General features: G+C 34.8%; 1 protein-coding gene across 4 annotated transcripts in view; it reads right to left on the bottom strand.

The window, feature by feature from the left end:
* Positions 1 to 24,107, bottom strand: part of RFC1 (replication factor C subunit 1) — a 58,108-nt gene that overhangs the window by 16,806 nt on the left and 17,195 nt on the right. For 3 of the 4 annotated variants that reach the window (XM_025051777.1, XM_015594907.2, XM_015594906.2), the window contains exons 5-13: positions 14,748 to 14,980; positions 13,748 to 13,825; positions 11,694 to 11,729; positions 9,934 to 10,011; positions 8,673 to 8,760; positions 7,534 to 7,817; positions 5,136 to 5,243; positions 1,890 to 2,069; positions 610 to 714 (exon numbers count right to left, since the gene is read on the bottom strand). In XM_025051777.1, the coding sequence (XP_024907545.1) occupies positions 610 to 714; positions 1,890 to 2,069; positions 5,136 to 5,243; positions 7,534 to 7,817; positions 8,673 to 8,760; positions 9,934 to 10,011; positions 11,694 to 11,729; positions 13,748 to 13,825; positions 14,748 to 14,980 (1,190 nt within the window). The remainder of the gene's footprint in view (positions 1 to 609; positions 715 to 1,889; positions 2,070 to 5,135; positions 5,244 to 7,533; positions 7,818 to 8,672; positions 8,761 to 9,933; positions 10,012 to 11,693; positions 11,730 to 13,747; positions 13,826 to 14,747; positions 14,981 to 24,107) is intronic. The other variant, XM_025051778.1, reaches the window with a different exon arrangement.

Raw genomic sequence — 24,107 nt, 5'->3', positions numbered from 1 at the left:
TCCCTGTGTCCTGCACTTGGAAAAGACCTGTATATAATGAGAATGAATGAAGCTAACACTAGAAGCAGAGAGACAGAAACTTAAAGAGTCCTGAAAGCACTGAAATCTCTAGATCCAGTAATTCCTATTCCAGACCCACCCTGCCCATAGTTTAGTTATGTGTGCCAACATTTTTCCCTTTTGGCTAAAGCTGATATGGGCTGGGTTTCTGTCACAACTGAAAAAGTCCTTCTATTGTTCTAACTGAAAATTAAGTCATTATGCTAATACCTATAATGTGTCCTGTAAAGAACTCTTAGTCAATAACCTTTGCACAAAATCATTGTAAAATATGGAAAATATGGAAAGTTGAATACGTAGATATGGTAAATGCAATACACTGTCCTCTCCCTCTCTCCTCATATTTCTTTGTGGAAGGTAAGGAAATACACTGAACAAGATATCTGGCAGCAGAGTCTTCCAGCTCAAAAGGAAATAGATAGGTTCATATGCAGTAGAAGAAGTTAATCTTTATTTAGCCAACAGGCCTATTGCCACCCAAGAAATGTCTAAGAAACAGGAAAGTTGCTATATGCCAACTTACATAAATCGAGTTCATTTTATACAAACCTCAGCTTCAACTGCTATTTCATATTTGGACTTCTTGCCTGGCATAGTTCGAATCAGATCCAATAGGCCATCTTCATCAATAATTTTTGTCCCCAAAGCTGCTGCCTATTGATCAAAAATGTAAATCACTAAAACCATATTTTAACCATTACTTTCTGTAAAATATATATATATGATTCTAGGACATCTTAATAGATGAAAGACCACATGTGTAAATTAGATAATACTGGAATATTTTTTAAAAACATATTCATAACAAAAAAGTACCATTAAAAAGAAAGAAATGACAGAAAGAATAGTAAGCTGGCACCTGAGGTGTCACATTACCACTTTTCTGAATTACTTTACCTTTTCCTCTCCCCTAGAAAAGGCAAAGTCACTAGGGCCTAAGTTCAGCTCTTCATTCCCTCTCCCAGCATCACTCATCTGGCAGACATTCTCTCCCACCCTCTTCCCTGCTAACGGAGCTCCAATCTGTCCATCTCCAAGTGATAAATTATGATCGCTCTCGGGCAAGCACGAAAGTCCTCACTTATATCACTAACTGGCCACGTGACAGCTCTGAGCAATGAAACTTAAGTGAAATTCTATAAGAGGTGTTTCTAGGAAAACTTGTAAGGCCAGTGACGGCTAGTATGAAATCTTACCCCTTCTCCCTTTTTTCTGCCTTGAATGTGCACCTGAATGCCTAGAGCTGCAGCCACCTCGCAACACAAGGCAACATGCACAAAGACTAAAGCTAACACATAAGGACGACAGAGGTAGAGAATGGAACTAGCCTAGTTACATTACTGGGCTGCTGAGCCATGCCCAGGAACTGCCTACCTTTGGAATTCTTGTTAGGTAAGGAAAGAAGTAGTTATTTGTTTGAACCAAGGTTAGTATTCTGTTACTTGGAGCTAAACACAATCCTACTGACACACCTAAGAGCTCTAATAAAAAACTTAAGATGGAGTCTACTCAAGCAGACATAGGAACACTTAAGACTAGAAGAAACAGAAAACTGCATTTGCTTCTATCTTCAAAAAAAGATTTAAATTTAAATTAGAATACTACACTGAGAAAGTCAAATAAACAGGAACTATGCTTTCAATTAGAAAACCAAAATCCTGGGATTGAAGCCAACAATATTTTTATGAAGAAAGAGTCTAGGAAGAAATTACTTTTCTGTAATTTTCTTCTCTTAATTCTGTGTAAAGGGTATTACTACAAATGGTTGTATCAAGAGCCTGCTAAGCAAGCAGGCTAATTCATTGTATTGAGAATATAGCTGCACCCACCTTATCACTCTTGGACTGTCCGCTATCACGACCCATGACAAGGTAGTTTGTTTTCTTGCTGACATTTCCAGTTACTTTTCCTCCATAACGTTCAATTAAAGACTTGGCTTCATCTCTTTCAATGGACTCCAGCACTCCTGTGATTACAAATATAAGGCCTTCCAAGCAATTTTCAGCTCCCTAAAAACCAAAATGTTCAAGCAGAGAGGAAATTACATGGTAGTTTTCCAAAGAACTATTTGGCATCAAAACTTCAGTAAGTTGATTTTTCTCATTTGACATCATAAATAGTCTCGGCATGAAAAATTTGCTGGAAATTTACAGCAAATAAGCAGAACCTGAAATTAAATCCTGAGACATTCTTATGTAGGCTAACATTGAATAAACTTATAAAGCCAGAAATGAAATATATATATTTAATATGGTTAGTGAACCTTATTATAATTATCTATTCATACTATTTTCATTTTTTAAAAAATATTTAAACTACTAGTTACCTTGTATAACTTTAAGTAAACTAGATGCAATCTTTCAATAGAAATTCTTGGTATTGTTAAGAAGGGAAAGTTTCAATTCCAAAAAGCTAAACAAGTTTGAATTCCTGCCCTTCTCTCTGTTGTTTGCCCTATGAGAGTACATTCAACAACTTGTGCATAACTTAAAGGCAAGATCATATTATCTCTCGGTTGGCAAGATAACTTCAAAACACAAAAGACACTGGCCAAAGACAGCAGGATGGAAAAGACATTTAATCTTAATTGGAACTGTGTATAGTTACAGACTTTAAAAAATTTTTGCAATGGTTCAATAACATGATACAACCAAGTAAAATGAAAATTATGCAAACCATTCCAAGTTACTTATTACTCTTTGAATAGAGAATCGAGATCGACGCAGACTTAAAACAGGCCTGAAAAGAAGCTAAACAAAATTAAAAGACTGCTGCAATACAAGTTCAACCCTTCGCCATCCAGATGAAGACCCTTTCTTAGGGGGAAAAATAAGTATGAATCTGCTTGGAGAAAAAAGGTTTGACTAACAACATCTCAAGATCCCTTAAAGCCTTATGATTCTAGGATTGAAATGATCAACTCTACAGGTACTTAAACTCCTCTCAACAAATTCAAAATAACCTTATAAAACTACACGCAAGCCCCTATCCCACACTCTAAACCTTCTATCATCTCTTGAACTATCACCCGTTATGGCTCTGAGCATCTTTTACTTATCCAATCTCAGCATTTCTAGCCTCCACTCTAAAACTCTCACTGTAGAACGACCTGATATCCTCGACCTCCTCTCCGACATTGCCCCCACTGCCTTATCTTCACTAAAACCTGAGTATTCCCTAAGGCCACCACTTTGCTTCAAGTTGTTTCAAGCAGAGGCTCTCATACATCTTGTACAAGAGGCAACACTGGTATCTTCTTCTGGAGCCCTATACAACCACTAGCCCTGTAGGCTCGTTCCCTCGCCCTCTTTATTATTGGAGGCACTAGTCCTCACATGCAGTCTGAATGCCTTCCCTTCTACCCTCTCAGAAATCTCACATTACATTTGACTATGTTTCTTTTTCTGGTGTATCTTCAATCTCTCCCTTTCTGGTAGATCTATCCCATCAGCAAAAATCATGCTTTAAAGTATCTCTTATCTTAAAAATACTCATATTTTTCCCCTAAAACCCATCTTCTATTCATTTATAGCTAAATGTCCTCTCTCTCCTTTCCCCCTTCACAACCAAACTTATCAAACATATTATCTACTTGTGCTACCTCCATTTTATCTTCTCTCACTCACTCTTCAACGCACTTCCACTAGGCTCTGCTTCCACTATTCCATTAAAACTGCTCTTGCTGAGGCGACTAAGGACCATTCATGTTATTAAATGCAATGGACAACTGTCAGTCTCCTCTTACTCAATGATCTTAAAAATATTCTCTCTTTCCTTTGCTTCTGTGACACGACCCTTATCAGACTTCGTCCTATATTTGTGGCTTCTTAGTTTCCTTTTCGGTTTTACCTTTCTGTACTTCATGAAGAAGCTAGACCTAAGGCCCTCTTCTCTTCTCATTCTGTACTGTTTCCCTTCAAACATTATCTACTTGCCAATAATGGCCAAGCTTTTACATCCCATCTTGAATTCTGTTCTGTGCTCCAGTCCTACATAGCTCTTGTCTACTCAATATCCCTGCATGGATATCTCACATACATCTAAAGCACAGTATGGCCAACAATAAACTCATTAACTCCACAAACCAGCTCCGCCTCCAGTGGCATTGGTATCCACCCAGCTACTCATGCGATAACGAGGAAATCATCCCTGATTCTCATTTTTTCTCAACTCCTCCTTCCAACGATCACCAAGTCCTATAGATTTTACCTTTTCCATTGAAACTACTTCGTTTTTCAGCGTTCACTGCTACTACCCTAGACAAGTCTCTATTATTTCTCACCACCTCTCCAAATTGATCTCCCTATATCTATTCCTGCTCACTCCGTTGCACTCTATATACTCGGCAGCCAGAGTGTTCTTTTAGAAATGCAAATCCGGTGAGGTTATTCCCCTACTTATGACTCCTTCTCTTAGGCAAAAGTCCTAAACATTAGGCCCTGCAAGATGTGGCCCTATTTACCTCTTTGCTTACTCCCATCCCTTGGTCACTATGCTCCAACTATACTCTCTTGCTTTTAATTCTTCAAACATACCATTAAGATCTCTTACTCCTCAGGGACATCACACATTCTGGTCCCTCTGCCCAAATCATGTCATCGGAGCTCCTCCACAGCTGGTTAAATCCCTTTCATTCTTCAAGTTTCCATTTATATGTCACTTATTCAACACACCCCACCCAAGGCCAGGTTCCTCAGTTATATTCCCAAAGAGCATCCTGGATTTTTCTCTAATGACACATATATCACAATTATAATTAAATAATAATTTATTTAAGGTCTCTTTCCCGAGTTAGGCCATAAGTAACATGAAGGCAAAGAGCATTAGTCTTGTAACTACTGTATGCCTCAAAGCCCAGCCCTACTGGGGATACTTGTTACTTAAAGGAAAATTTTTCTAAGTATCAAGCAATGATGCATAATATGAATAAATACCCCAAATTTGTAAAGATGGTGACCAAAGCTTTTCTGTTAATTGTAACTATGAATTTTCTGCTGCTGTCAACACGGTGAACACATCTTGGGCCCACAGGCCAAGGGCCCTGAGAGAATGGCAGGTCCTCTCACTACACTTACCTTTGGAATTTCTTTGGAGCCCAGAGCTTTGGGACCTTCTCGATTTAAGAAACTTCGATAAGCTTGATAATTAGTGCGTCTCTTTTCAGAATCTTCAGGACTTACAGACTTTAGAAACAGGTAAAGGAAATTGAACAAAGTTATAAAAAATTCATGTAAAATTAAAAAAACACACCAATAAGCATTAAGTCACTTCTGTGTTTGGTCCTGAAATTAACATTTTTAGCTACATGGGTCCTCTTCAATTTACAAATATGCGGCTTATAAACATCCCTGCATCAACACTAGTCAACCCTCTCCACTCTAAATGCACACATCTCAGGACAGATTAGAGGCATACGCCAAGTTGCCAGCCCCAAGAAAAGAAATCAAACGAGCATATTTCAAATATTCATTTAAGTTTTAAATTCTATTTCAAAATATATCCATGTGTATTTTACGGGAAAAATTATTAATTTTTCCCCAAGTAAACCCGATGACACAAGAAGCCATCCCATGTTTACCCTATGACTTTGCACACCCCTAACACAACCTAAATGGGCCTATACCCCTGGGGATATAAGCACTGCAGTCTGAGAATTCGTATAAACAGCTAACTCAAACAAGGGGCAAGCTTTACTCCAAAAACTAGCACATTCTATACGCCACCATTCTTCCTTCTAGGTTTAATCTCTCCTACTCAATTTATCTCAGGAGATCTTTACCATGTGTATGTCTCAGAAAATCATGGGGAAATTTTTCAAATTATATATCCCTGGACTCACTCCAAGTTTCTGATTCAAGAACTACTGTAAGATGGTCTCCGTTGTTTTTCCTACTTCCTATTTTACATTATTTTTAACATGTAAGCCATCTCAAATACCTTTGAGAGTAGATGAAATATTACTTCTATACAAAGAAATGATTTAGTCAACAAATAGGCAAGCTGTTTTGGTTATTAGTTAAATAGTCATTACAGGCTGGTTCTTGCCCCTAACTCTTTAATAGTGGTTCTCAGTATGGTGTGCATTCATATCATATGAGCTTAATAAAATACACCTGCTCAGACCAGATGCCTTGGGAAACCATATTTTTAACAAGCTTCGCAGGAGATCCAATGCATATCAAATTGAGAAAATTATTCATTTATAACAATTCTATGAAAAAAATAATGCTGAATTATAAACACCTTATAAAATAACTATGAAGCATATACGTTTATAAAGTCAAAATTTTCTGACCCAAATAGATTGATTTTATTAAACCGACTTTAATGTTCTTAAAACTGCTTAAGTAAAAAGTTCTCTAAATCGTTTCTATTACAACTTTGAAAAATACAGTGGAGAGTAACAATGTCACTTAAAGATTTCTTCTCCTTTAATAAAAATCGACAAGCCTCTATAAACTGAACATGTTTAGGGTACGTGATGAAAAACATTCATTCACCAGATAAATATTTAGTGAAGAAAAATCTGAGACCAAAAAGTTCATTGTTCCCTTTAGCATATTTATGAGCACTGACCACAAACCAAAAAAATGCATCTTGAAATCATCATCATTTCACTGCTCTCCACTAAGAAATGATGGTAATGAGCAGTTAGACAATATTCACTTTTAATTCGAAGGGCCTAGGAGGCTTATAGGAATTGTGCTTTCTCATTGTGATTCTAAGGTGGTTCCAAATTAGAGATGCTAAGAAACCATTCACTTCTCAAACATACATTGAAAACACAGAAAACTTTAAAAAACCATTCTACATTATTTCATGTTTTTTCCTTTGAAAATGATTTCAGTATCACGACATTGTTATACAAGGGCAAAAAGGAGCATACTCAGGCCAAATACAAATAATAATTATTTTAATTTATATAGCACTTAGTATGTACCAGGCATTGTTCTAAGTGGTTTTACATATTAACTTATTAGGTACTATTATTACCCGTATTTTACAAATGAAGAAACCAAAGCAGAGAGAGGGGTAGTAACCAGACCAAGGCTACGATCTGAAACTGACTCGAGTCTATTTCAGAGCCACCATGTTGTTACACTGCCTTTTTTGGCCTGAGAAGACCTAAATTCAAAGCTGGCTCTGCCACTTACCAGCTGGATGACATTATAAAAGTTACTTAAACTGTTTCAGTCCATTTCCTCATCTTTAAAAGTTGAATAATAAAAATAAATAACTCTCAGAGTTGTAAAGATTACATGCGATGTCATAGGTTTTAACACATCTGATACTCAATAAATATTGGCTAATCTAGCTATATCAATAATCTATGCTCTGCAACAGCATCTAAATAAGATTGTATCTTAAAAGTATATAATGACTTAAAAAGTCAGAAAAAAACTTGGGGAAAAAAAAAATCAAACACATATCAACACATAGCCCCAACATGATACACTTTTGGAAAATTTCTACCTCTTTTTTAGCTGGAGAACTTTTGGTCTTCTTAGGAGTTTTTGTCTCTTTCAATTCAATGGCATTTTCTTTTCTTTTTGAGGACATAGGCTCTGTTTCTTTAGAAGAACTCTCTCCTTTTTTTTTCAAAAGCGTCAGCTTGGAACTAGCTTTAGGAGAAGAAGTTTTTCTTATTTTGTAAGGTGATGACTTGGAATACTGCTGGGATTCTTTTGAGCTTTCATGTTTAGTTTGTTTCTTAGGACTGTAGTTCTTCCTTTCATCCAGAAATTGTTCTGTTTTCACTAGCAAGAAAAAATTATGATTGTTGTTTTTGGAAAATGATATCCCATATCAAGATTATTTTTTCATTTTTCAACTGAGTAGCATACAATATCATATGGTGATTTTATAATATCTATATTAAGATTTTAGTTCTTTGGTTTATACAACATTTATTTTTAAAACATTTGTATATTACTTCTTTGTATAACCAGTTCAAATAAAGGGATCTGTTTTTAAATATAAATTACTCATTAATCAAAATAATATGGTAGTCGTCATCTAAGAACATGGGCTTTATTTCAGAAAATCTTCAATGATCTGAAATTTACACAGAGAAAACTTACTGACTAGAATACATCACATAATTTTATTTGTAATATAATCTGAATGTCCCAAATCGTGAGATTTTAAGACTAAAAGGTACATGAACATATTTACTTATAGGGTTAAGACCATCTATACTAGCACTTTGTTATATGCCAGGACCACTAAAAAAATAAAACCTACGACAATCAGTAAGAGCTCAGGTTACCTGGACAACTGTCAGTTAACTCTATGATCTTGAAACACCTAGTTCTTTGTCTTCATATATTAAAGCTCATGTGTTCCACTACACTTGAAAATAAACATGAAGCCAGAAGTTGTAATACATTTTTCACAACAATCATACAGCAGAAGCAGATAGGCATCCTGTGCCAGCTAATATCCAAACAGCTTTAAACGTATCTAAGTAGAACATGCTCCAATATTTCTATAAAATAACGTCTACCTAACAATATAAGGCAATTATTGAATAGAATGTTTAAATAAGGTTACCATATATTTTCTTCTATAAAGATAAATGTTCCAGCTTACTTTTTTACCCCTAGTGTTACCTTTATAAGGAGATTTATGTTTTTCTGTTTTATGTAAATTGGCTTGGACAGATGAAAACGTTTCTCTCTCTTCTTGGTCCTTTCGAGCCTAAGAAAATTTTAAGTGTCAAATGTGACAAATAATAGGAAAACTATTACCACAAAATATATTGTTAAAACTGACCAAAGTTTTAATTTCAGTTTTAATTTTAAGATTAAGGGCCACTTTCCAAAGTAACAGGACAATACAATAAATTTTTACTCATTCATCTATGAGATTTCTGGGGCAAATGAATCATGTTTTATTTTTAATTTTACAGACAAGAAAACATATTGAAAGGGTATAAAAAATACAATTATAAAAAATTATCCCAGTTCTTCCCAACTTGTGAGTTTGGAAATGGAAGCCTTATTTCTGCTTCTTTCATCTTAATTCTCAAGCTGTTAACGTTATGAGGTTAAAAACTAAAATCTAAACCCAAAAGACTAAATTAAAAACAATCTAAAGTTTAAAAGAAAAAGAAGAGAGTACTTTCTCGAAAGAGAAAAAAACGTATCTATTTTCTCTCTACTGCTCCCTCAAAACTCCATTTTATAAAGAGGTCACAAATTGGGGGGTATGACACAGTATTTTTTTTAAAATAATAATAATTTGGATGTCTTTAGATGGAGTAAGGCTCTTCAAATGACAAAGTCCCCACTACCTCCTATTGTCTTACATCTGACTGCTATAAAATCTTTTAAAATAGTCGATATTGATACTGACAATATTAACAGAATGTGATTCAAAATAAATAAGTCTAATATTTTGGAGATCAAGTGCTTGAAAATAATCTTGATGATTTTAAAGATTCCAAAAACTACACTTGGTATCATTTGAGACTGTCCAAATAAAGTTAACTAATTAGAAATAGCAAAATTGTGCTTCCCAGAAAGATATTAATTATCAGTTATTAAACATTAGGTTCCATAGGAATCTTTATAAGCATTATTCTTAAAAAAGTACATAGGAACCCCTCTGTGACAGAGAGTAAGTAAAAGATGCAATTCATTGTTTTGTGAAGAAAGGTTCTGAATGGCTTTGGTTCTATCAACCTCCTTTTGGGAAGAATAAGTTTCTCAAAGAGCTTTTCCAAAAACAATTTTATAAATTAAAATAATTTAGCTTCTTTCTAGAAGAGTTACTCATGTTTATATCTCCAGAGCCTAGACTACAGAGGTATGAAAGGGAACAGATCTATACTATTTATTCAGAGTGCAAATAGCCCAGTAAAATCACCACCTTTTTGTTCTTAGGTTCTTCATCCAACATGGCTAATGTTCTAGCAAACTCTTCATCTTCATGCAATTGTCTCTCCAGCTGCAAAAAGTGTCAACAAAGTGAATTTGTTTGTGTACATGAAAATTTTTAAATGTTTGATTCATGATACTTAGAAGAAACTAGAAAACATTTTCCAGAAAGTAACTTTTGGAACTTTATGACACTTTTCCATTTAATATTGGCAGTCGAGTATCACAGGTTTGTTTAACTAAGTGTATTAGATTTCGGAAGAAATAGTTCTAGTTTTACAGGCATGGTAGATAAATTGAGCATATTTTTAAAGCCATACTTCTCACTTATAAAGTTTGAAATCTATATTTTTTTCTTAATGGTCCTAATATAACACTTATAGATCTATTATTTCTATTTATTTTAAACTCTAGAAAAAGGTTGGAAAAGAATCTCATCCTAATAGAAAAATAATAGTCTGGAGAGTACAAATAAGGGTGAATCTAAGAAATCAAGAAAATTATATATTTTCTTTGCATATGATAGTAAGATACACATAAATATAACTATCCCTTATACCATAAAACTATTTTCAACTATTAATTCGAATGTTATGATTTTTGAAAATTTAAGTCATTATACCAGAAGTTTTCCTAATATGTTGTTAGCACACATTCTAGTTAACTTTGCTGTTATTTTCAAATATTTTCACTTTCAGCAAAATGGAGCTCTTCCTGAAAGAATATATAGCAATGGAATGTTTTTCTCATTATAAACAATAAATGGTTTTATGCCCCCTGATAAAATGACCTAATGCAAATTTGTTTGAACAAAGTTATTCAAACAAATATTTGTTTGAGTCACTATGTTATTTGAACAAATGAAAGGACCTCAAAAACCACCCAATCCTACTTAGAAATTGGCATAAGTCTGACGAGAATATAGTAACCAAGCCTTCTGTTTATAAAATGTACTAACTTAAGCTACACAGAACTATAAGCACGCCAGACAAATGCACATCAATACATTCTCTGCTATCTAATATTTCTTTACCAAAAGTGAACTGCTGAACTGATAAAAATAATATGAAAATCTTCATCATAAAAAGGTCAAACTCTGAAACTCCAGTGGCCCTTAAGGATTTCTGATTGAATCTTACATCATTTTTCTAAAATTCCATACTATATAGTATGTTTACAATAAGGAGGATTCTAGATGTTTTAGAACAGGGGTCTCTAACCCCCAGGCTGTAGACTGGTATCGGTCTATGGCCTGTTAGGAAATGGGCCACACAGCAGGAGGTGAGTGGCAGGTGAGTGAGTGAAGCTTCATCTGTATTTGCAGCCGCTCCCCAGCACTAGCATCACCACCTCAGCTCTACCTCAGATAATTAGGCATTAGATTTTCATAGAAGTACTACTGGTCCCTGGTGCTAAAAAGGCTGGGGACCGCCGTTCTAAATGACAGAACAGAAGAAATTTAAATACTTCCATTAGAAATTCATTATTGGTGATTATAGCATCATTAATACAATGTTTAGTATGTAGATGGTGTTTAACATACTGTCTAAATACCAATTTACTGATTCAGATTATACACTAAATGAATAAACAAAGAGACGAAAGTGAGGGGAAAAGAGAGCAAAAAACTTATCTTAAAGGGCATAGTTAACACCCTAAAACTTCTTCATCAGAATAATAAATTACCCAAAGAAGATTCTAAAAGAATGTAATAGAAATGAAAAAATAGGGAATTGTGATAAAGTACCGCACCTGGTTTGGAATGGATGACAGGTAAGCCTTCCGTATCTGGGACAGATAAGGAGAAGTCAGGTCTCTAAAACTTACTTCATAATCTTACCTAGGCCATCTGTTCTATCTTGAGTTGTGTAAATACTTGGTCTGTAGTTTATACAATTCAGTGTAATCAAATAAGATGGAAAAAATTTTGAAAACACAAACTATAAACTGCCAAATAAAAAAAATGTGAACAAATCAGATAGATTCCAGGAGACTGGAATACTCTTCTCACACAACAATATGTCAAGCACTAAAATGAGCACTGATGTCACAATAGTTGAGTGAGACATACACAGCCCTGGAGGGCGCAATTTACAGCTTATATATAAGAAGGCACTTAAATAGCAATTAAATGTTAAAAGTAGCTACAATGGGGTATGACAGAGTATATGTAGAAGGGATTCTATTAGTTTAGGAAATATGAAAAAGTGACACTTAAGCTAATAAACAAGAAAGGTATTCAAACAGTAGGTACCACTGTCTGCAGCCTCTGACAGAGATGAATATTCCTCCTCGAAATACTTTCTTCTTTTGGCTTCCATAAAGTACCAAGCTCTCATTTCCCTACTTCACTAGCAACTCTTTTTTCTCCCTTGCTGGATCATCCTCCTCTTCCTGACCTCTAAATGTTAACAGTGCCCCAGAACTCAATCCAGAGATTTCTCAGTATTTACATTCTCTCCCTATGATTTCACTCAGTTACACAGATTTTAGATATCACCCGAATGCTAGTGATTCCCAAATACACATCTTCAGCTTAGTTAGACCTTGCCCGAGTTCCAGATTTCACTATTGAACCACCCACTCCACATCTCCATTATGAAGCCTATTTGGGCAGCTCAAGCTTAACATGTCCAACACAGAATTCTTGATTTCTCTGCACCAGTGTTCCAGTCTTAACAAATGATATCACTATTCATTCAGTTGCTCAAGCCAAAAAACATGGAATCTTCTTCTCCTTTCATACCTTTCATTCAATCTATCAGCGACAACTTGAAGGTTGCACTTTCAAAGCACACAGATGATGGCTGCTTCTCACTACCTCTTCTCATTACTACCCTGGTGCAAGCCGACGTCATCACTCACCTACCTATCTTACCATAACAGTCTCCAAACTGATCTGCTTTCGCTCTTGCCCCACCATGGTTTATTAGTCTCACGGCAGTCAGAATAATTTTCGTTTAAGATCATTAAGTCATGTCACTTATCTATTCAACACTCCAATGGCTTCTTATTTAACGGAGACTAAAATCTAAAGTCCTTACCAGCCAAGTCCTTTTGGTAGGTACTAAGAATCTTTTGTGACTTACAAGATTTGCTGCTAGCCATGTCTCCAAACTCATCAAACTCAAATACTTCTACTTCAGGATGCTTGCACTTGCTGTTCTCTGTTTAGAGAAAAACTTCCTCCAGGTAACCAGCCCCATGGCTTGCCATTATCACTTCATTTTGTACCCCAATATCACTTCCTCAGAGGGATCTTCCTAACTCTCTATTTAAAACAGTACTCATAACACTATGGATCACCCCAAAAGTATCTTTAAAATTTTTTTTTTAACTGCAATATCCTTAACACCTAGAACTGTGCCACTCACTTCAGTAAGTGCTCGACAAATATTTACTGAATGAAAATACAGGTTACCACTCAAGAGAGCGCTCCGAATTGGAAACACACTTAAGGATCATCAGCATATACATGCCAGTTAAAGCCAAAGATGTGAATGAGATTGTCCACAGTGAAAAAGAGATAGGAGCAAATTAAATTGTTTTAACCATACTGATGGTGGCGTCCATTAAAAAAAATTTAGTAAGAAATTTCTAAATAAGTTATTATCCCATTCTCATCATTTGTCTTTTATAGAAATTCAGATTTTTATATATTAGATTTTAACTTTTTTTACATACAACTCTTACAATGAAGCTCAATCCAAAATGAAATTAGAACAGTCTTGATTGTTTGCCTGGGTAGACTAAATAACAAGTCATAACATCATGTTGTTAATGATAGCTAAACAAAATGGCAATACCTCTGCATCTTCATCAAGTTGCAATTGCTTTGCGATAGCTTCATCATTTAACCTGGAATCATCTGCATTTTGTGAAGGCTATATTTCAAAGAAAATCAAGCAATATTAGCATAAACCTTTAGTTAAAAAATAAGGTGCATTTTCTTCACTGTAGCTGATTAACTACATCAATGAGAGTTGAATTTACCAGTAATGGGTTAGTCCGTCTCAGTGCACCAGCCAGAAAATCATGTTCATGGTAACCCCTTGACCACATCCAATTTCCTAATGAACAAATATTCTTCAGAGAGATGGTTCTCACTCACTTCTACTGAAATGTTCAAGAGAAGTGACAACAACCAAAACCAAACCAAAACAACAAAAACACTTGTAGACTAATGTCTTGGTTTCAGAAGTAGTTCAGAACACTGGCAAACCATATGTGAGAATGATTATATTGTCCTATGGAGGCACTAATGAAATCCACGAATACCACATAGCAGGCTTTGACTCGGGACTACTTTAACTATAATTTAATCTGTATTTTTTTTTCACTATAATTTATCTGTATTTCTGTTGCCTAAATTTCTAAGGAAAAAGGTGACTCCAACATCAGCCAAAGTAGAGAATTTCAAAAGTATCGCAGATAGGCTATGTATATGTTATGTACTTAAAACTTCATTTGGGAACAAATTTATTGTCCAATTTTGTTTGGCTGAGGTCAACTGCAAAATGAGTTTGCATTCTGAGTATTTAATTTAAATTCTAAGAATTAACAGTTTTTTCTTATGATTTAAATGATCTTTTCCCACATTCACATGTAAAAACTAAACTGCGTAATAGTGTAACTTCCTCACCCTCTAAAACAATGTCAGTACATTTTGTTCATAATCACAGGAAAATTATTTTCATTAATAAAATATGTTGACCTATTATAACATCCAAATTTCTCCTCTTATTAATTAATAACAGTGAATGGGGACAAACCATGAACATTCTTGCTTGCATGCAGAGCACTCACCTCTTTTCTTTTGCTTGCCACCATCTTCTTATCTGATCGTTGGACACTTCCAGTTCCAAAATAATCAAGCACTGATGTGGGGGTAAGTTTTATTGGTGATAGAGGCTTATTCTTGGTCTTAATGTTTTCTTCATTCTTTTTCATGTTTGTTGCTCCAAGATAACTATTTGTGGATCCTCCATTCTCTTTTGATTTAGAGGCTGCCTTCTTACACACGAAGTCATCTTCTTCGTCTTAAACGAAATATAACCAAATATTGTTCGATAAAACATCAATTCCAATTATATAAAGCAACCACTTCCACCGGCTTTATAAAAAGTACCCAGAGCTATGGAACGCTAATGATTTTTCTTCCCATCTCTTGAATTTGACAATCATCCTCATATTTACCAGTGCCAGGTCTGTAATACATTATTTCTCCCAGTTACCACAGAAACATATTTACTTACTCATGTATTCAACAAATATTTACTGGGTACCCATTATATGCCAGGCATTGACGATACAGCAGTGAATAAAAAAGACAAAATCCCTGCCCTATGGAGCTTGGGGTCTAGAAGAGGAAACAGATATAAATAAATATAGACTGTCAAGTTATAAGTGCTATGAAGAAAAGGTAAAACAGGTGGAAATAATTAAAAAGTGATGAAGGGCACTCTTTTAGATAGGGCAGTGAGGAAAAGCGTATTTGATAAGCAGCATTTGAACAGAGCCCTGAAATGAAGATACCTCAAGTAAGAAAGTTCAGGCAATGAAAACTATAAGTACAAAAAAAAGGGTTAAGTGAATGCTTGGAAGTCATTGTGACTGCAGTACAATGAAGGCAGTACGTCACAAGAGTTAAGATGACAGAGATAAGGGCCAAATCCTGTAGGACTTTCTAGATCATAAAAAGAATTTTAGGTTATATTACAGAATGGAAATCCACTAGAGAATTTTCAGCAGAATAGTGATTGATCCAACTTAAATTTCCTTTAGAGCACACACTGTCGAAGGGTAAAAGTGAATGCAAGATGACCATTTAGGAAGCTACTATAATCCCAGAAGAAACGTTGAAGGAAGTCTTGGACTAGTGTGGTATTTGCACAGGTGGTAAGACGTTGCCAGAGTCTGGCTATATATTGAAGGTGGACTATCCAGTATCTCATCAAGAGAAACATCTAATTCATCTAGGACTTTAAACACTGTTTTGTTACATTTTATCTATCTAAAAAGTTTCCGTAAGCATCTGGTTTTAAAATTCTCTCAAAGCATTCATGACAATGCTTAGATAATTAAAGATCCCAAAAAGGTACCTTAAAACAGCTTGAGTGATTTGGTCCAGCAATTCACAAGAGAAAAATCTTTTACTTTGGCCTAATAACACCTTCCCCAACCCCTCCCCACCCCAAAAAATCTAAATGCAATCATGAAGACTAGGTCACTGTGGGGGTGGGAGGGTTCACTTTATAAGCTTCGTGTGCAAGGCCACACGTGAGTGAGTCTTACTTCCTCTCAAGTATCCCCCCCTCACTCAACCACAAACATTTGCTAAGAACCTTATGTACCAGGTACTGTGTTATTCCTAGGTGGCTGCCATCTCAAACATGAAAGTATCTAAGATATGTAAAATCAAAATAGATTTAGCCTTACTTTCTAATTATCATATTTATATTAAAATTAAACTATAAACTTTACAAAGCAAAATGCTTAAAGGTTTCTGTTTACTAAATGTAAAAAGTAATCCATCATTTAAAAAGCAAGAGTGTACCAGACATCTTGAAGATGCCCATACAGTTCCCTACAAGCCCACTTTCCCCAAAACTTGCACCTCACCCCACCCCCGCAAGGGCTTCCAATAACCAAGGACATTTATTAGATGGCTCTTTACTCCTGGCCACAACCAACTGGATCAGGAGTGGGCACTTAAACAAGGTGGGGCCAATCTTACCTTAAATCAGATGGCTGAACTAACATGTATAAATTAAGATGCTAAAGGTTTATTCCTGCAATCAATAAGATGTGGCAATGACTTTCTAATAAATTTCCTGTTTGCTAACAATAAGCTAGGTTTTTTTTCTTAACCTGCAACCAAAAGATTTTAATTAAAGCATTGTTTTACTTATCTTTAACTACAGTCAATCTATTTTCAAGTTTAATTAAAGATGCATCCATACCCATAGATATAGACAACAAGCAGATGGTTGCCAATGCTGAGGTGAGTGAATGGAAATTTTAAAAAGTTTTGGAAAACTCAGATAAAAATCTAGAATTCCAGCTTATACTAGAAAGGCAGGAGCTCTGGGGGGGAAAATTCATTTATAAATCTTTCCAAGCACATCATGCTTGATATACTTACCAGATTCCAGTTCAATTCCTATGTTAACGAAAGTTGGAAGACTAGGTTGGTCACTCACATATCTACCTGTTTTCCCTACCTGGCAACCAGTCCTCCTCCATCTCTGCCAAAAGTGGAAAGGTACCTGATTCAGATGGCTTTGCAAAGGCTGGGGAACATGATCTCATTCCACTTCAGTAAAACAGCCACATGAATCACCCATAATAGTCCTAGTAACCATTGAGATGTAATCTTAAACTCCTTTCCTTTTCTCAAAAAAAACAACATAACGAATTAATGTATTATAGAAACTCAAAGAGTTTTTGTTACAATTTATGGCTATTTGAAATCCCTACACTCAGTTAAGCTGTGACATAACAAAACCAGTCACATTCTACAAACAAACTTTTCCACTTGGCAATCAAACAAATTATGCAAAGTATCCTTAAAAGATTCAAAAGAAACAACATTGCTGATATTCTAGCTTTAAGGAAAAAATAAAATAAAATAAGAAAACCATGAAACTGGAGTGCCCTAAGTATAGACAACCAATATATCTCTCCTCAGGCAGTAAGTGCAAAATTAAAAGCATATCTAGCATATATAAGATAAGGCTTCTAACCTTATCTGAGAGCTTATTAAACTTTATAATTTTTACTTGGTTTGCTTTAACTTCAACATCTGTACTTCTGGATGGGAGAGATTCTCTTATTGGAGAAAGAACAAAATTGAATTGTCTCTGTGAAATGACAGCCTTCTATTCTTTTTTCCCCACCTTTATAAATGCCCAAAACACTAACATTCCATCTCCACTACACTTAGCCATTAGCAGTATGACAGAAAATCCCAGAACTGAGTGGACCAGTGAACTACTCTGTTTTCCTGCTATAGTTCTGCCTTAATCACTCAAGAACTTCCTTGCTACCTAAAGTATTGTATCTGTCCTTAAGAATTTAATTCAGACAATATTGATCACTGACTGCTATTTGGTATAGCCTCAGAAAGGGAAACAATAGTATTGTAGATATTTGCAATCCCTAGCTTAACCCTTTCTCCAACAGTTCTGTAAATATTTTCAGATAATAGACTAGTATGAAATTTAGTGAGATCAAGAATTTCTAAGGATATCAGATTTAAAAGACTGTTGGCAAAGGTATAGAGATATGGGACCACCACATACATAACAGTCAGTGATAGTAAATTTTAAAAAATCTTTACAGGGGACAATCTTGCAACATGTATCAAAACCTTACATATGCATACCCATTAATTGGAGCCAGCAATTCCACTAAGAATTTAATAATAAACAAACACAAATGAGTACACAAAAATATATGTACAAAAATGCTTATCACAGCATTGGTTCATTCAAAAGTATGAAGAACAGACAGCAAGAAGGCAAAAAAAGATGAAGAAAAAACTAAGAGATTAACAATTTAGACAAAAAAAGACAGCCTCAAATTTAACATGGACACTGGATATAAAAATAAGTAAATATTGTTTATAAAATGGGAAAACAACCAATGTAAATATCTATTAATGTTCAACCATATAATAGAATTCTAAATAGCAATAGACAATTATAATTTATATCTATATTTACTGACATAAAGGCTTAAATGACCAAAAAAGTGACATAATGGGATGTTTAATGATTTATATCTATTATGTGTATACACACACACACACTTTTAAATTCACAAAGATTTTTAAAAATCAATAAAAAGTTAATTTTTATCTTTGAATAGGAAATTATGTATGGGTGATTTTTCATTTTTTTCTTCCTATGTTTTTTATCTGTATACTTTCTTTTTAATCTCTATCTAATATTTTACAACAAATTGACCACCTCCTAGAAACTCTCTGACCCTTTATCTTTGCGAGACAAAAAAGACTTGGCTTTGGTTTCTCCCTCCTCACCACTTTTCTTTGCATACTTCTTTCATATTGATCAGCATCTCTGCTTATTTTGTCACCAGAATCAGAGGCTTCATAGTATCTTTTTACTTAATTACTATTAATAATAGTTACCCTTATTGAGTATTATACTACATGCCATATTCTACTGTCTCTATAGTATGGCTTCTGAACCAGTTGTCTTAAAACCCCGTTAGCTCTTCATATTTCAAAGGTTATACCAATACATTATTGAGAAAGAAGGCAAAAGAGGCCAAGGATTAGAACAATGCAACTAGGAGCTTGCAAAAGTCATTTAGTAGGTGTTCCTGTGAACATTTTGTGCAAAATAATTATTTTACTATCCTAAACAATGTGTAGAGATTAATATTCCAAATAAAGTTATGGTTGTTTTTCTTTTTTAACATTTGTCCTTGTTTTCTAATGAGCCTAAATTTGTTCCTGCCTTGTCAGAAGCCAAAGGCAAAACATGTTCTCCTCTCCCCAGAAACTTGTAATTAAATAATGAAATATAAATCTAAGTCAAATTTCTGAGACCTATTTGAAAATCATGTGCAACTGAACACTCAGGATTTCTCTAGGCTATCCGTCTTTTTATAAAAATACCATTTATAGTTATTTATATACAATAAACCACATCACCAAGTAAACTAGTATTATCCAACACACAGCAGAGGAACTGCCTGGGAGAGAAGACTGCTTTGCTATTCTGTTAGATACATTCATTTATTTGAAAGAATAATGAATAAAAGAAAGAAAGTATGTGCAGGTCCATATAAAAATCTATTTATAAGCCAAGAAGAAAAAATTCTAATTCTGGAGTTCATACTGCTCAAAGTTTGGGGTTCTGATCTTTTTTCCTTTGGTCTGGACCACACAGAAAGCAAATTAATGGAAACTACGCTATGAGGGAGATCTGGTTAGAGATTAAAAGCAATTTACTTAGCAAAAACTAAAAAGGAATTTGAGTGCTTAGAGCCTTTTTCTACTAAGTTCCTTTTCAATACTTCCTGGAGTCAAAAACACAAATTGTCATTTTGGTTTTGTAAAGAGAATGATTCATGCATGTGCCAAACCTGCAATAAGTATCTGTTAATTAAATGGATGGCAGAGAAACTATTTATGTGGTGAATCAGACATCTTATACTTCAGAATAATAAAATAAAACTTCTAACACTGTTCATCTTTAATCAAGAAACTAGAGATCTCTTGATTCATTACCATCAAATCCTCTTGGAATCAAATGGAGTCAGTTATATTTTAAAAATAAAACTATTATATAATTTGTGAGGTCTAGTGAGGTAGGTGAGCAATGATGAATGAGAAAAAAGTACTGGCTTATGCTTTGGTGTTACCGCCACATAGGTACCGAGTCCCTGTTAGTCACAGTTTTCATGGTTTCAGAATACAACACGCAAGGACAAAGTGGAACATTTTACTACTCTCCTCCTTCCTTCACATCCAGTGGATCTCACAGAAAAAGAAAAAGTGGGAGAAAAAGGCGTGGACAGTTGCCCACAGGTACATTACCCCGAGCTTCTTAAAATTCTAAGGCACGATACAGGCAGCAGAGGAAACCTGGCTGGCCAGAGAGCTAAGGGAGTGGGTCAGACGCGCAATTCTCTACCCCCATTCTCACAGCACTTCTTCACGAGGAGAGACCGCAACGATGCTGGTCTCAGTGCTGAAGCCACGAATAAATCACCTGTTCATTATTTTGTTAGTACTTAATGACATTTTCATAACAGAATCCTACTCCCTTGTCATTCTGGAATACGATCCTGTTTCTCGTAGTTTCTTAAGTGCCTAACAGCAAAGTATGTCCCCAGAAAAAAGTCTGTACATTTTCAAAGATGCTTCAAAACCTCAATAATTATTCCAGATACTCTATAATGCTTCATTATTCACTGTGTCCTTTTCAATTCTCCCTCTCTATATGCCACTTAATCTTTTTTCAGGTCTCATAAGATGCACTATTGAAAGGGAAGTGACGAACAAACTAGGCAAAGACAGCATTTAGCTCTTGTGTTTAGTCAATGTGAATTTGTGGATAAAATTGCTAAAGCAATGTAAGTGACCTTTGATTCATTAAAACAAAGTGGGAGAAATCCCTAAAGATTAAAGCAGCAAGAAATCTTAACTGTCAAAAAGAGAAAAACAGATCCCTAACCACAGGACTATAGAAGAGGAAAGGTTTGGTGACAATTCTGTTCAATAATATCCAAGCAGATCAAAAGGAGAGTATTCAACAGAAGCAGACGGATTCACTGAGAATAAACTATGCTGGTCTAAATCCTCATTTACTCTGAGTTACTAGACTAGTAGGTGAGACGAATACTCGAAAAAGGAATGTCTGGACATCCACCAAATTCTCTTCTGATAGGCTATGGCAGGGTGCCTAACCTCTGTATTGCTGACATTTTGAGCCAAATAATTACTTGTTGTGGGGAGCTCTCCTACATACTGTAGGATGTTTAGTAGCAGCTCTGGCCTCTACCAATTAGATGCCACAGCATCCACGAGTTGTGATGACCAAAAACGTCTCCAGATACTGCTAAAGGTCTCCTGTAAAGCAATGTCAACCTAGGCTGAGAGGCACTGATTCATGCCAAGATGGAGAAATATAAGTAACAATAAGATTTATGCGTAGTAATAGAACAGCTATTCATAAGAAATAGAACAGCTATATTCTGGGTGCTGATAATGGATCGTGTCAATTTTGCAAAAAGTTTATTTTTCCCTTAATACCAAATAATTTTACTAATAATTCAGAAAGAAATACAAAGACAGGCTTATCAAATTTGTATAAGATACGAAGTGAGATGATATTAAAAAATAAATGGATATGGGATATCCAAAGAACTGGATTCTTCCACAGTGTCACACTGTGCAACCTTCGATTGAAAATTGCCTGAAAATAAGTTTTCATAAAGTAAATCAGCCCTAATATTAGGTAGTTTTGAAGATCAAATGAGACAGCTATAATATATAAACTGTATAATAAATAATGCTATTCTATTCCATAGTCAGTAAAATGTGTTTTGAAAAATTTTTTTAATGGTATACAAGATAAAATTTATTTTAACATTATGGAAGAATTCTCCCTGCCTTTCACTCTAGACACAGCGGTGTCAAATAAAGACATTCCTATACAAAAGATACTATAATTAAGAAAATACAAGCCATAATACAATATTAAGCCGTATTAATCTGATGTTAATCTGTGAAAGCTTATAAATTAAAATTTTAAAGTAGATATTTTCCTTATATAATGTTAGAAAGTACTAAATAATGCATTTGAAATAGCACTGATTTCCAAACTCCCACCCTATTCTCTCTCCCTTGTATACACAATACCTAAATCTCCATGTTAAGTCCTACCAGAACCCTTTATATTTATCTCAAACTTCTCTCTCCTCCAGGAAATGTTTCCTGAAACTCCAAAATAAAAATTATCTTTCCCATACCTGAATATCCTTGGAAGATTATTTTTATCATTGTTTGTTAATTTTTTCCTTATTATAATTTTCTCATAAAAGGTTTATCTCCCCAATAGACTTGAAGCCCTTGAAGACAGGACTAAGCTTTACTCTTATACCTATTTCATAGATTGTGCAGTATACTGTTGTGCGCATACAGTAAACACATCTTGTTTGTTAAATAAATGTGGATTTAATAATGTTAAATAAAAGTATTCAAATTTAAAATAAAAGAAATAAATGACAGAATCAGGATACAAAAGCCTAGAATCAACCTGGATTAACAAGATACAAATCTGAGACTTTATTCCAGAAAGACATTTAACAATAAGTGTAAAGTCTCTTTTCTGGACCTGAGAACTGGAAAAGAGTTGACTTAATAATAGCATATGTATATGTATATATTAATGGTGCTTTGATTCATAAAATAAATAAGCATCAATGGAAAGAGAAAATGCTAGGTGGGGGGAAGGCCTCATAAAAGCAATGTGCCCATAAGCAGAAAGTAGAAGCCCCACCCTCTTCCTCATAATATAGGTGAGTAAACTACATTCTTAAAATGAATGCCACTTCATTTCAAGAAATACATTTCTCTTTTAAGTAATCACAGTCATCACTGTGAATTGCCCATTTATTGTTAAATACATTATATTGCAATGAAGCATAAACAAGTATGTTCAGATTAATAATCCAACATCCAAAATTAGAATAAGAAAAATTAAATACATAATATTAAATTCTATGCAGAATTTTAAAAGAATGAGTTAAGGATCTTTCTGTATTTAAAGAAAGGAGGAGACAGGCTGAGGAAAAGGGGAAGGAGGAAGGTAAGGAAAGAGAGAAAGGAAGGGAAGCAGGGAGGGAGTTGAAGACATTAAGTTACAAAAAAGCAAGCTGCAGAAATTTTTCAGTAAGATGCCACTCAAATAAATCCATGTATATATGTGTACATATGTGTGTATCAGGACTTTGCAAAGGTGGCCAGATCTAAGAGGGGGGCCTCTTAATAGAAAAGTTCATTTGCACAATGTATCCGAGCAGATATTTAACAATAAAACAAAAAGGTTAAAGAGCTGATCTGCCACCTGCCATAGTGAAGAACTATCTTAGCTTACCAAAAAATTTCACAGGTAATATGTTCACATCACTTACATAATGTCTTTGACCATTTGAACAACTTTATCATATATAAATGTCTCAGAGAACATACAAAGCTCTCTGTGGGCTCCTTTTGCTTTTCTTTTTGACTGTCTACTATCATATGTATCAGGCACTGGGTCTGGCCCTTTTGTATACATCATCCCATTAAGACTTCCCAATAAGCCCATGCAATCAGTGTTTCTGCTTTACAGAAAAGGAGAAAGACTCACTGAGCTTGAGACCAAAGTCACATAACTGCTGGAAGAGAACCAAGGATGTACCCTCCAGGCTGGGCTTCTGACTTTCCAGTCTCAGCTTCCTTCTACAACACAAGGAGTTTCTTTCTTGCTTCATTCCTTACTTACTGACCAATTTATCTAACATGAGTACCTTCACACTCTCAAATAATGGCCTATATACGTAAGCAAAGTTTTATTGTTACTTATATCTCTGAAAACCTTGGCCTTTATCTGCAAATTCCAATAACATTAAAACTTTAGGTTGTAT

Source organism: Pteropus alecto, unplaced genomic scaffold, assembly GCF_000325575.1.
Source record: "Pteropus alecto unplaced genomic scaffold, ASM32557v1 scaffold5, whole genome shotgun sequence".
Taxonomy (NCBI): domain Eukaryota; kingdom Metazoa; phylum Chordata; class Mammalia; order Chiroptera; family Pteropodidae; genus Pteropus; species Pteropus alecto.
The sequence above is the reverse complement of the archived record's forward strand: the minus strand, read 5'-3'. Positions and strand labels throughout refer to the sequence as shown.